General features: G+C 44.8%; 1 protein-coding gene across 6 annotated transcripts; it reads right to left on the bottom strand.

The window, feature by feature from the left end:
- Positions 1 to 3,012: 3,012 nt before the first annotated feature.
- Positions 3,013 to 12,674, bottom strand: ZNF436 (zinc finger protein 436). Of its 6 annotated transcripts, none has more exons than XM_073903190.1 (4): positions 11,516 to 12,674; positions 10,120 to 10,212; positions 9,197 to 9,323; positions 3,013 to 6,776 (listed from the first exon to the last, which is right to left on the bottom strand). In XM_073903190.1, the coding sequence occupies exons 2-4, from the start codon at positions 10,150 to 10,152 to the stop codon at positions 5,524 to 5,526; spliced, it is 1,413 nt and encodes a 470-aa protein (XP_073759291.1). In that variant the 5' UTR covers positions 10,153 to 10,212; positions 11,516 to 12,674; the 3' UTR covers positions 3,013 to 5,523. The 6 variants fall into 6 exon arrangements, with proteins under 6 accessions (XP_073759291.1, XP_073759292.1, XP_025712707.1 ...); XM_073903191.1 differs by lacking the exon at positions 11,516 to 12,674 and adding an exon at positions 10,628 to 11,009; XM_025856922.2 differs by lacking the exon at positions 10,120 to 10,212 and having other exon boundaries at positions 11,516 to 12,672.

Here is a 12,674-nt window from a genome sequence, read left to right as displayed (position 1 = left end):
AGCTGGCTCAGAGGAGCTTGCAACTCTTGATCTTGGGGTTGTGAGTTTGAGCCCCAAGTTGGGTGTAAAGATTACTTAAAAATAAAAGATTTAGGGGCACCTGGGTGGCTCAGTTGGTTAAGCGCCAACTCGGTTTCAGCTCAGGTCATGATCTCAGGGTCTTGGGATGGAGCCTGCATTGGGCTCTGCGCTCAGCAGCAGTCTGCTTCAGGATTCTCTCTCGCTCTGCTCCACCCCCAGCTTGCTCACTCTGTCTCTCTTAAATAAATCTTTAAAAACAAAATAAAATCTTTTTTAAAAAAAGATTATTTATTTATTTGAGAGAGCAGAGTGAGAGAGAGAGTACAAGCTGGGGGGAGGAACAAGAGAAGCAGATTCCCCACTGAGCAGGGAGGCCGACATGGGGCTGGACCACAGGACCCCGGGACCATGACCCGAGCTGAAGGCAGATGCCCAACTGACTGAGCCACCCAGGCACCCCCCCAAATAAAATCTTTGAAAGTATTTGCAATGACAGATGGAGCTAGAGTGTATTAATGCTAAGTGAAATAAGTCAGAGAAAGATAAATACCGTATGATCCATGATCTCACTCATATGTGGAATTTAAGACAGAAAACAGATGAACATGTGGGAAGGGGGAAAAGAAAAAAAAGGAGAGAGGGAAACAAGCCATAGGAGACTCTTAAGGATAGCAAACAGACAAGGTTGTTGGAGGGAGGTGGGTGGGGGATGGGTTAAATGGGGGATGGATATTAAGGAGGGCATTTGTTGCGATGAGCACTGGGGGTTGTATGTAAGTGATGAATCACTGAATTCTACCCCAGAAACCAATATTGTACTGTATGTTAACTAAAGAAAATTTAAAAGACACTGCAAGCAAGGTGTGGCCTGGTGATGGTCTGAATAACTGCAGCTAATATTTCGAGCCCATTATCTCACTTATATCTTTGCAACTCTATGAGGTAGATATAATTACCCCCATTTTATGGATGGGAAATCCAAAGGAACAGGAAAATTAATTAACTTGCCCAGGGTCACATGGTAAGTGGTGAGAGAGCAAGTAGAGAAAGCTAGGTTGGTCATGTCTAAATGACTATTCCAATAGGATTTATTGGTTTGGGGAGGGTGCCAAAAGGAGCAGGAGCTGGTGAGTATGATAAGCACGTTTCTAGCTTGGATAACTAGGCAGTGACTGAGTTAAGAAATACAGGAGGGGTACCTGGATGGTTCAGTCAGTTAAGCATTCTACTCTTAGTTTCAGCTCAGGTTGTGATCTCAAGGTGAATTGAGCCTCGTGTCCCGCTCCCCGCTCAGCAGGGAGTCGGCTAGAAGATTTTCTCCCTCTCTCTGCCCCTCCCCCCATGCATTTTAGAGAGAGAGAGGAATCTCTCTCTCTCTAAAATGGATAAATAAATCTAAAAGAAAGAAAGAGAGAGAGAAAGAAAAAAGAGAAAGAAAAGAAAGAAAGAAAGAAAGAAAGAAAGAAAGAAAGAAAGAAAGAAAGAAAGAAAGAAAGAAAGAAAAAGAAAGAAAGAAAAAGGAAGGAAGGAAGAAAGAAAGGAAGAAAGAAAGAGAAAGAAAGAAAAAGAAAGAAAAAGAGAGAAAGACAAAGAAAAATACAGGAGAAGCAGCTGGGAGGTGGCAGAAGAAAGTGGTAAGGTCAGTTTGGGGTTTGATTTTAAGGTGCCTGGGTAATTTCCAAATGGAGGTGTCTATATGCCAGCTAGGTGCAGGGGCTGTTGTGAAACTCAAAGTGAGATTTTGAGGTTATCAGCCTCAATCTCTCCCAGAAGGAAAAACAACACCGGAGGAGCTGAAAATGATACAAACTTTGAACATGAAACATTTAGGAAAACAGATTTAAAAATGGAATTAACTATGAAACAATTTTAGGTCATGAGAAGGTAATTTTCTTCTGGAAGTTTCACTCCTCAGTTGTTTTTCACTAATGACCTCTTATCTTGAAGTCTCCCATAGATAAGCGGTAGCCCACGATACTGTAGAGATGGGTATCTAACCAATACTTCAAAAAGTCCATTTCTCCCAGGGCATAGGAACTCCTTTTCAAATAATACCAACTTTTGAAACAGTAGGGAACCACTTAACAAATTATCATTTCAGTGCATTCATCGGTATCCTAGTGGCCTGGAAGCAAAGCCAAAGCCCTAAACTAGCCTCTTAGAGAAAAGATCACACAGAAGGAAATTTGTTCCATTACAATAATGGCAAAGTATTAACATATCAAATACCTTTAGAGCGGAGGCTCCAGGTGAGCCCGCGTTTTCCTTTAACTTTTGCTTCCAGAAATAAAAATAGTTGAACATGTAGAGGGAAAAATAGAATTTTAAAAATTTTAATAAAATCTCTTTTCCAAGTTTTGTCTATAGGGTTACAACTTTTCTTCCATATTTGTATTTTTCCCCAACTTAAAGCATTTCTACTTCCTCCCTCTGCCTAGATTGGCCCCCCCCTTTAAAGAAAGGTTTCTTAAAATTGCTTGTAAGTAATTTTGAAAATTGTGGTTACACCCTAGTAATACATAATCACTGCCTTAGGCAAACTGTAACTTTGTCATGAATAGAGAGCCTTTGACTGTTTCTAAGAGGTATCTGTTCTGGGATCCCAATACTGGTTCAGTAGAAATTGTTTCAGCGTTCTCAACAGATACCCAAAAATATCTCTTTAAAGCAACAAGGCCTCCTCTCATTTCTGCATTTGGATGTGTTTGTTTTTTCCTTCTCCAAAGCTAATGAGGCACTCATAACCAAATATTTCCATGCTGTTTTGCCACCAGCCCAATCTTCATAGGAAACTATCCAGATTTTTGCATCTTCCCCAAATATGGCAATATCCAGAGGGCTCACCAATGTGTGAAAACAATGTACTCCCAAATTTCCACAAGAACATCTGTACAAATGCATCGATGTAAAGACAATCGTGCCCCATTTTAATGAATCTGATGAAATGCCATTTTAAGAATCAGTGCTGGATTACTAAAATAATTCTCAGTGTTTTGATTTTTAAAAATTATACTTTTAATTATAGAATATTGTTAGAATACAGATGTAGATAGACACTAGTGTAACTGTGACCAATACCATACAAAAAACTGCTCTACACACTTACTTGTTCACTCACTCTCCACAAGCATTAAAAAACAGGCACAAAGTGTTCAGGGTATATGTGCAGAAGCAGCCAGAGACTTGGGAGCAGAAGACATGCAAAAAGCGTTAGCAAGGAGAGTCTGATGCATAGGTTCTACACAAAGCTCAACACAGCAGATGGGCAGCAATTGGGAAAAAGAGAGGAAACAGCTGGCCTGGCCCTTGCCCTTTTAACTTCCCAGCTGGGGTGTATGCGTGTGCAGAGATGGCTGGGGCACTTGAGCCACTCACCTCTAGGAAGCCAAAGGCAGCAGCAGGAACAGGCTGGGGTGGGGCAGGAGGATAGGGAAGAGAAAAGGAGTGATACACACTTGGGTCGTGAGGATGCTGTCTTCTGTGGCCACTCCAAAGCTGATGCCCGTTGTGGCACACAGAAACAACAGGAGAACTCTGATATTCATTAAAACCGTTAGCAACACTGATACAGGAAAAGACATATTCGAGTTTAGTCATCAAGAACATGTTAAGTCATTCAACAATTAAAACATGAATACCCACAGTCGGCTAGATTTTGTATAGAACACCAAACATGCTCCCTGCCCAAGTTTGTATGTCAGTAGGAGTGGCAACATAATAAAGAGACCTCCTTGACCGAGTGGTGTTTCATTTTCTTACTTTCAAGGCTGTGTCACTGCAAAGGATGCAGTCCCACACAGCTGTGGGTCCTAATGACTCATTTTAGTAGATTCCCCGAGAAACCACTGGCTCCTTTAACACACCAAGTCCCAAAGAGCTATGGCAGGAGTATTTTTCAAATGTTACAACACTCACAATAAAGCACGGTAGAAAGAACTTGGGGGCACACTCAAAAATATATATTCCTTACTCTAGTCCCCTCACACTGCCACCCCCAAATGCCTGGGTAAGCATCAACATCTGGGGTATTTCTTAATTCCTATGGTGGGCTGGGATAAGGAGAACGGACACTAACAGGCTTAAATTGGGTCAACTCTCATTTTAACCACATGTATCTGTAGACTGAAAGGATGGAAATATATTCCTATCTAGGTTCATTAATTCCTTGTGACTAGTCCAAAGAGAAGATAATTCGGTCTGAGAACAGGACAATCACCCTCTCTGTCCGGTCATTATCTCCCATAATTGACTGATACACATAAACAAGTGCTTAGTTCTGTACAAAGACAGATCTTACAGGAGATGCACACTAGAGCACTAGTGTTTAAATTTTTTCCTTAGAAAAAATGAAAACAAAAGGACATATCTCACATTGGAGTTGTCTGTAGTTCTGTCACATGATCAACATCACCCAAGAACATGCTAATTCTGTGTGAATTAATTTCTGCTACTGAAAAATTACAGGAATACACGTTTTACTGTACATTACACATGCCCTTATGCAAGCCAAGTTAAACACTGGGATGTGGCCCTTATCAAATTCTACATTTAGCAGTATACAGAGAATTGATCTTAAAGGGTAGAGGGGGAAGAACACAGAAAGGACCAGTGGTGTTTCTTGCGGAGGAATTCTGTGTTTCCTTCCCTGAAGTGGTCAATCCCACTTGCTCCTTACACTCCACCATCAGTATGGTCCTAGCTTTCCTTGAAGATATTTTCCCTACAGTGTTCCCTACAGTGATCCCCAAAGAAAATGAATACATTTTGATTAATGGCAGTAACAACAGTGGGCATCTCGTGCTAAAGTCACTACCACTGATAAGTCCTTGGTCCCCAAACCTGTGTCTCATTTTTCTTTCAATCTGTATCTTCAGTTAGCTTTTGCGAAGATGCAAGCTTTAATAAAGTTAAATTAGAAACAATGAGGAAAAAAAGTTTTGATCATTGCCTTCATTATGCAGAATCCTGCTCTCAGGAAGATGGAAAGATATAAATGCATGAGTAACTCAAGGAAAAAGCCTTTTGAAGGGGAAGATGTGTGTGCCCAACTACTATGGAGAGTGAATAGGTGTGGCAATTCAGGCAGTCTCTGGTTGTCTTTTTCCGAAGCAGCTGTGACCACCCTATTACAGTACAACATTTCCCCTAGCATAGTTCTTTGGGCCAAGGATGAGAGAAATAAGTTTTAAAGATTTACTCCATTCCCAGGCCTGAGTATTTACCAGCATTTATCCCCTAGTCTTCAGATTCCCAGTTATTTGTGGGGCTGATTTTGATGAAGTACTTCATTAATATCGAATGAATAAAAATCACTACTTTGGAGGAGGGGATAACATTCCCAGAGTTGTGGGTCAGAACTGCAAATGGCTTATCTTCTTTGATGTTTTAAACCATGGCCCACAAAGAAATTCAGTATGGTAAAAGAAGCTCAGTCTTGAGAGAGCTCTTTGATATCAAATAAAATTGTACCTTCAAATGAATCATTTCTTGTAATTACAGGACTTAGTCAGTGTGAACTCTCTTATGTTTAATAAGGGCTGAGCTCCGGCTGAAACTCTTCTCACATTCGGTACATTCATAAGGCTTCTCTCCCGTATGAACTCTTTGATGTGTGATGAGGTTGGAGCTCTGAGTGAAACCTTTTCCACACTGTACACACTCATAGGGCTTCTCTCCTGTGTGGGTTCTCTGGTGTTTAATTAGATCTGATCTTTCACCAAAGCTTCGCCAACACTCATTGCACTCATAGGGCTTCTCTCCAGTGTGAATTTTCTGGTGTGTGATGAGATGAGAGCTCCGGCTGAAGCTTTTCCCACAAGCATTACATTCATATGGCTTTTCCCCGGTGTGGGTTCTCTGGTGCTGAACCAAATGCGAGATGCGGCTGAAATTCTCCCCACATTCATTACAGTGGTACGGCTTTTCTCCTGTGTGGGCTCTGCGATGGCGCACTAGGTCAGAGTTCTGACTGAAATTCTTCCCACACTCATCACACTTGTAGGGCCTCTCCCCTGTATGGACTCGATAGTGTTTGATGAGATCAGATCTCTCGCTGAAGCCTCGTCCACATTCATTACACTCATAAGGCTTCTCACCTGTGTGGGTCCTCTGGTGCTGAGCTAGGTGAGAGCTCCGGCTGAAGCTTTTCCCACACTCCTCACACTCATAGGGCTTTTCTCCACTGTGTGTCCTTTGGTGCTGGATTAGGTGAGACAGCCGGCAGAAACTTTTCCCACACTCGTTACATTTGTGGGGCTTTTCTCCAGTGTGGATTGTCTGGTGCTGAATGAGGTGAGAGCTTCTTCCAAAACTTTTCCCGCACTCATTACAGTCATAGGGCCTTTCCCCAGTGTGTGTTCTTTGATGCTGAATAAGGTGTGAGCTTCGACTGAAGCCCTTTCCACATTCATAACACTTATAAGGTCTGTCTCCAGTGTGGGTTTTCTGATGTCGATTAAGGTCTGAGATCTGACTGAAGGCCTTTCCACAGTGAGAGCATATATGGTATCGGATGCCTGTGTGGACTTCCTTGTGAACAAGCAGATCAGTGACTTGTTGAAGAGGATAGCTTACCCATTCGTCTGCTGTTAAATCTCCCCACTGTCTTTCTGGTCTATCCCCGCTTTCAAAGGCCTCTTCATTTTCAGGATTTTCCTCAGTATTCTCAACAGGTCTTTCAGAGGCAGTCCCAAATTCTACATCTTCACTAATCTCTTGCTTTGGATTCACCTCGTTCTCACTCCTAATCTCAAAATCTGTAACAAAGGGTAAATAATAATAATAATACTGGCAAATACACACAAAAAATTTATCTACTGTGTACCAGGCATTGTGCTATGTTCTTTACCTGAATTACCTCAACCACCCTGAAAGTCGGGCATTATGATGATTTCTATGAATCATTCTATGAATGATTTAAATGATTTAAATCCAAGACCCAGAGAAGAGGGACACCTGGGTGGTTCAGTCAGTTAAATGTCTGCCTTCAGCTAAGATCATGATCCCAGGGTCCTGGGATCAAGTCCCACATCGGGCTCCTTGTTCAGCAGGGAGCCTGCTTCTCCCTCTGCCTGCTGCTTCCCCTGCTTGATCGCACACTCTCTCTGACAAATAAATAAATAAAATCTTAAAAAAAAAAAAAAAGACCCAGAGAAGTGACTTGTGCAGGCTCATAGAGTAGAAAATGGTGGAGCCGAGATTTAAATCCAGGTCTGTCTGATAATAGTTCATGCTCTCTACAGTTAATGGTTCTTTATGAAAATTGTATATATTCCTGGTGTTTTGAAAGAAAAGAGTCAGAAACAGAAAGTATAAGAGACTCTATTTTAGAATCTCTAAAAGCCAAGGGCCTAGGTATTTTATGTGTGATTGTGTTGCATGTTATGTTCTTAACTTTTCAAGTCTTCATTATTACCATTATATAATAGTTACTAAGAATCTACTGGGTTATTATGAAAAAAACAAATTTTTATCTAGCTATATCAAGTCCTAGTTGACAGGAAAGGTGACTGCCAAAAGTTACTTGTTACTTTCCAGTGGCCTTTTAATATGAATAGAGGAGGGAAGGTTGGAGGATGCAAAAACAATGCCTGGCTCAGAACATTCCTGACATTAACTAAATACAGTCTTCAAATGAAAATGAAAATAAACCACCACTTTCTACAAGAAACTTTCTACCAGACACTGTATTTTCCAAGTTGTGTTCTTAGCATACTCCTTAACAAAAGGGTTACTAGGTATGCTGGGAGAAAAGGGTCCATGAATAAATTCATTTGGTAAATGGTGCATCCAACATCTTCTTAGAATTCACATACCATTTAACACATTAAAGGTTCTGAAGAGTCTTGAGGTAAAGAAACCTCGTAAATATTACTAACCCAGTTCCAAATTTATTTGGGAAAGGAACTTGTGTGTGTGTGTGTGTGTGTGTGTGTGTGTGTGTGTGTGTGTGTGTTCTTCCATGCTTCAATCCTTCTAACAAGTGCTCCTTGGGCTGGACCACAGCCATATAAATTTACATTTTTTTTTAAAGATTTTATTTATTTATTTGACAGAGAGAGACAGCTGCAGGCAGAGGGAGAGTGAGAAGCAGACTCCCCACCGAGCAGGGAGCCCGATGTGGGGCTAGATCCCAGGACCCTGGGATCATGACCTGAGCTGAAGGCAGACGCTCAACCGACTGAGCCACTCAGGTGCCCCTAAATTTACATTTCTTTAAGATTCTCACTTCCTGCTTTTGTTGGATTGAGTGTAATATTGGGATTAGAGACTGTAATACATCTAGGTAAATAACTTCATTTCTAGTTACTTTTCTAAAGGAAAGATCCAAGAATCTTGGAACATCAGGAAGAGCCCAAGTTTAAAAGGAAAGCCCTCATAGTTGCCTTTTGTTCTGGAAAAGGCTACAGAAATAAAGGTTTCCAAAAAACAATTAGTCCTAATGAGTGGCAGATGACCTAGTGAACCATACACAGTTGCTAACTTCTGTCAAGTCTTACCAGAGGATGAACTGAGTCAAAGACCGTTCAGCTCAAGAATATACTGTTTATTATAGTTACACCCAGACCAAAGGATAGCTAAGAGAAGAGAGGTTTGCAGACCATCAAAAAAATTAGCTTCCCTTCCTAATAGCATCTGTGATCTCATTTAGTTCATGATTCTCCTGAACAACCTTTGACACACTCAAAACCTACAATTGACTCTGAAACATCTCTAGACAAGTACCTGCTCCAGATAAATAAAGGACCTCAGGCAAAGCCAGGGCTCTGAAGCCAAAACAAACACAAAAATGTGGCTTTTGCCCTCCCATGAACCTGGGTCAGAACCCCCCTCATCTTCCAGTAAAACCACCATTTACAGGGGCATTTACATCCTGGCACGCACCATTATGTCAGACCTGTTTGGTCAGTGATCTGTACAAACAGGCTGGAGAATGGTAGATGACTCAGGGCACAAGAAATCTGAATGTTTCTAAAATGGGCAGAAACAGTTTTTCTTTTTAGACAATATGACCTTGATGTTCCTACGCTCAAAGATTTGCCTGAGGACTCAACTCAAGCCAAAAGCCAATTAAATGCTTTTAAAAATCCAACAACTAGGTTGCATTGAAAGATTTAGCCATTTTTGAGAGTCTTGAAAATGTGGGGGTAAAGAAAGAGAGAGAATCCTTACTTACCTAATGAGACAACGTTTCCATAATTCTCCTGCATAACATCCCTGTAAAGGTCCCTTTGTGTAGGGTCCAGAGGTCTCCATTCTTCCCGAGTGAGGTACATGGCCATATCTTCAAATGTCACAGGTGCCTGAAATCACACAACGCTTCCTCATTACTTGGTATCCGGAGGTTAGTACCAGTTTTTCTTCTTGAAATTAGAGACATGGCTAGAATTGTTGAGAAGGCAAAAGGAATTAACTTTGATCTGAAGAGTCGAGAGAAGAAATAAGCAGGCAAAAAAAGAGATGTGGTAGAGAAGGGAGCCATTTACCAGCTGACTGCTCTGGTTCCATGGCCAGATACTCCTGCCCACTCCAGAACTTTATCCTCTGTATGTCTTCTCAGAACACATACAACACCTACATCACTCCACACCTTTACTCACAATGTTCCTCTTTTCATGGAATCTCTTTCTCAGACTAGTGAAATCTTACAATTCTTTAAGGCCCTGTTCCAGTACCAACTGTTCTTCAGTGACCCCTATCCCCCTGCTCCGCTCCACTCCTCCCTCGGACTCTCGAGAATTAATCACTCCCACTTCTTGGTTCCCACACCACGGCACTTTGTTCCTACGACAAATAAAACTGTTATCACGTTGTATCACGGTTAATCGGATGCGTCGGTCTCCCTACAGATTGTGAGCAGGCGGGGAGGGCCCGTTTCATCCATCTTTTGTCTCCCCAGTATTTAAAGGCATACAGCTGGTGTTCAATAAATGCTTGTTAGTGGCTATAATGGCTTGGTACTGAGGTTCCTGGAGGCAGGACACTGAAGCGAGCTAATTACTAATCCCCGGAATTTCCAACAGGGATTTGCAGAGCAAAGAAACGCCGGGACAAGGTGGATAGGCAGAGGCAGGGTCCGAGAAGCCACCCCCGGCTTACCTGGGACCCAGCCATGAGCAGGGTGGCTGCCATCACGGACTCAAGGATTCACCTCCCAGAAGATAGAGCAGGAAAAGCAGCTAGCAGACAGCGCTAAAGGAGGCGAAAAGCAGGGCGTGAGGCACAGAAAACAGGCCCTGCCCACTCCCCAGGGCTGGAGTTCTGGCCGCCAGGCGGGTGGGGAGGGCCCTGGACCCGGGGCGGGTCACTCTCCTCCCTGACCCTCAGGCGCGACCCGCCCTCTGTGTCTCCGCCACCGTAGGGTGGAGGCACTGCAGGAATCTACTAAGACAGCCCCCTGGCTCGGGCCCTCCGGGGCCGGGGGTCAAGCCGATGCTGTCTCGGGGAGGAGGCTCTCAGCCCAGCCCACAGAACGCCTCCGCTCTCCCATCTCGAGGCTGGGCCCTTTCCGGCAGCTACCTCAACCAACCAGCGAGCAAAGCTCGCAAAACCCTCTGCCAACGAGATGCCGAACACTAGGCCCGCCTCTTGTAGCGTGGCTGAGCACCTCTATCACGCGTGCGCCTGCCCCCGTGGCCTGCCGGGAGTTGGAGTTCCATTCTGGCGTACAAAGGCCAGTCAGAGGCCAAAAACCAAGGAGGGAAAAGAACAAAAGGGTGAAGAAAGAAGCACGGCCTCCTAGCCAGGGCGTAGTATCTTCCGCTTTCTTCTCTTGGAGACCACAGCCCGATTAAGCCAGTGAGGTTGCCCTGCATCTCCTCACGACCTTAGAAGCTTATCCTGAGTCGGGCCTTAACTTCCACGTCGGGCCTAATTTAGGCGCTGGCCTGTGTTGGGTTCTTCTGGGGTTAGCCCTCATTTGACAGCCGGGGCCCGAGAGGAAAGCGGCAGCCGCCCACTCCCCAGGGGAGACTCAGCGGCCGCGCTGTAACTTTGAGCTCCGCCCACGCACTACGTCTCCCAGCAGTGCCTGCGGCACTCTCCTCCGGCCACTCAGACTACAACTCCCAGGAAGCCCCGCGCCGCCCGTGCGCTGGCTAGTGCAGTCCGCGGCTTGGCCAGGGGGCGTCCCGGCCCCATCGCTATTAACCCTATAGGGGACTACAACCTTGTCCTTCTAAAGAGGGCGCCCCTTGAGGGGCGGGTTGAGTTGCGCCCAGTGGAGGGGAGGCGAAAACCCTGAAGGAATACAGAAGGGAGGGTGGGGGACAGGGCGTCTAAGGAGGAGCGAGTCAAGCTTCAGGGCTGAGAAGAGTCGTCCTTACCATCCCTGAGAGCTTGTCTCCTAAAAGGATTTCTGACGGTTTCCTGCACGGATGGGCTCTCGGGCCTCTGAGGGCCTGAGCCGGGGAGACAGACCATCAGGATGCTAGCAGTCCCTGACCGGCTGAAGGTGGGAAGCCGAAAGACCCAGCTGGGAAAAGAACAGACTTACCTCTTGACCCGCAAAAGATCCCCTAGCTCGCCGGCTCCAAGATCCGAGAGGCCTCAGACAGATTCCAAATCCGCAGGCAGAGTTCTCTGAGACTTCGGATGTTTGGGAAGATTCTGGAGATCACTGGCAGATCCCGGATATCTCAGCCCCGTAGGTAGATTTCAAATCCGTAGACTTGCAGGCAGAGCCCAGAGATCCGTAGGCGGATCCCAAAGACTCACAGACTCTCAGGCAGCTCGGGGAAACCACAGACTCATAGGCAGACCTCTGAGACCACAGCAGCTAGCCAAGAAACACCAGCAGCAGCTAAGCTGCATTCAGCTGGAGTTCTTCCGAACGGAAGGACTTGAAGCCTTCCCCTTCCCCAGCCAGGATGAGAAAACTAGACAATGGAAGCCCAGCATTAGGGTAAGCAGGCATTCTGCGTGGGGAAGAGCTCTGAGCTCGCTGTAGCCTTGGAGAGGGAAGTGATGGAAAAAGAATATAGCAGCTTATTAGGGACTCCCACCCTCTTCAAGTTATAAATATCCCCAGAACCTTGGCTATGTGCCCAGGAGCCTGTTGTCTCTAACTTTACAGGAGACTTCTCTGCCTGGGCTGGTAAAGGGGCTTTTCTTTTGTTTTGCAGATACATCCACCCACTGAGTGACTTGAATTCCCCCCCTTCACCCCCAACATGACTCCAGGCTATGCTTTTATTAGTGAGTGTCCTGTTCCCAGTGCCCAGTTATTTATGGTTAAATTACTCAAGTGTCTAAAAAGAACTAGGACCCTACCCAGCCATGAGGCGGACTCCCCCACTCCCACTCCTCTTCTCATCCCCAGCTGTGAGACTGGGAATTCTTTAGGTAGCTCAGAATTGTACCATCCTACCCGATCTGAGATTTATTTGGGTACCACAAAAAAAGGGGGGGAAGGAATTGTAGAGGGTCCCCGAGAGACAGTGTCCATGGTGGGAAGAATGTGGGGTATCAAGGTCAGACAGACCTGGGTTGGAATCCAGGCTGTCTGTCCTTTAGATAGTCATTCAATCTCTCCAGGCCTATTTCCCTTTCTGTAAAACAGGGCAATCATACCTCAGGTGGCGGTGAGCACTAAGCGAGGTGATATAAAGCACTCCACACAGAATGAACACTCATATGACAGCTGGTATTATTAT

This window comes from Callorhinus ursinus, unplaced genomic scaffold (assembly GCF_003265705.2).
Source record: "Callorhinus ursinus isolate GAN/ISIS: 27379988/994484 unplaced genomic scaffold, GSC_fseal_2.0 scaffold18, whole genome shotgun sequence".
NCBI classification, from domain to species: domain Eukaryota; kingdom Metazoa; phylum Chordata; class Mammalia; order Carnivora; family Otariidae; genus Callorhinus; species Callorhinus ursinus.
The sequence above is the reverse complement of the archived record's forward strand: the minus strand, read 5'-3'. Positions and strand labels throughout refer to the sequence as shown.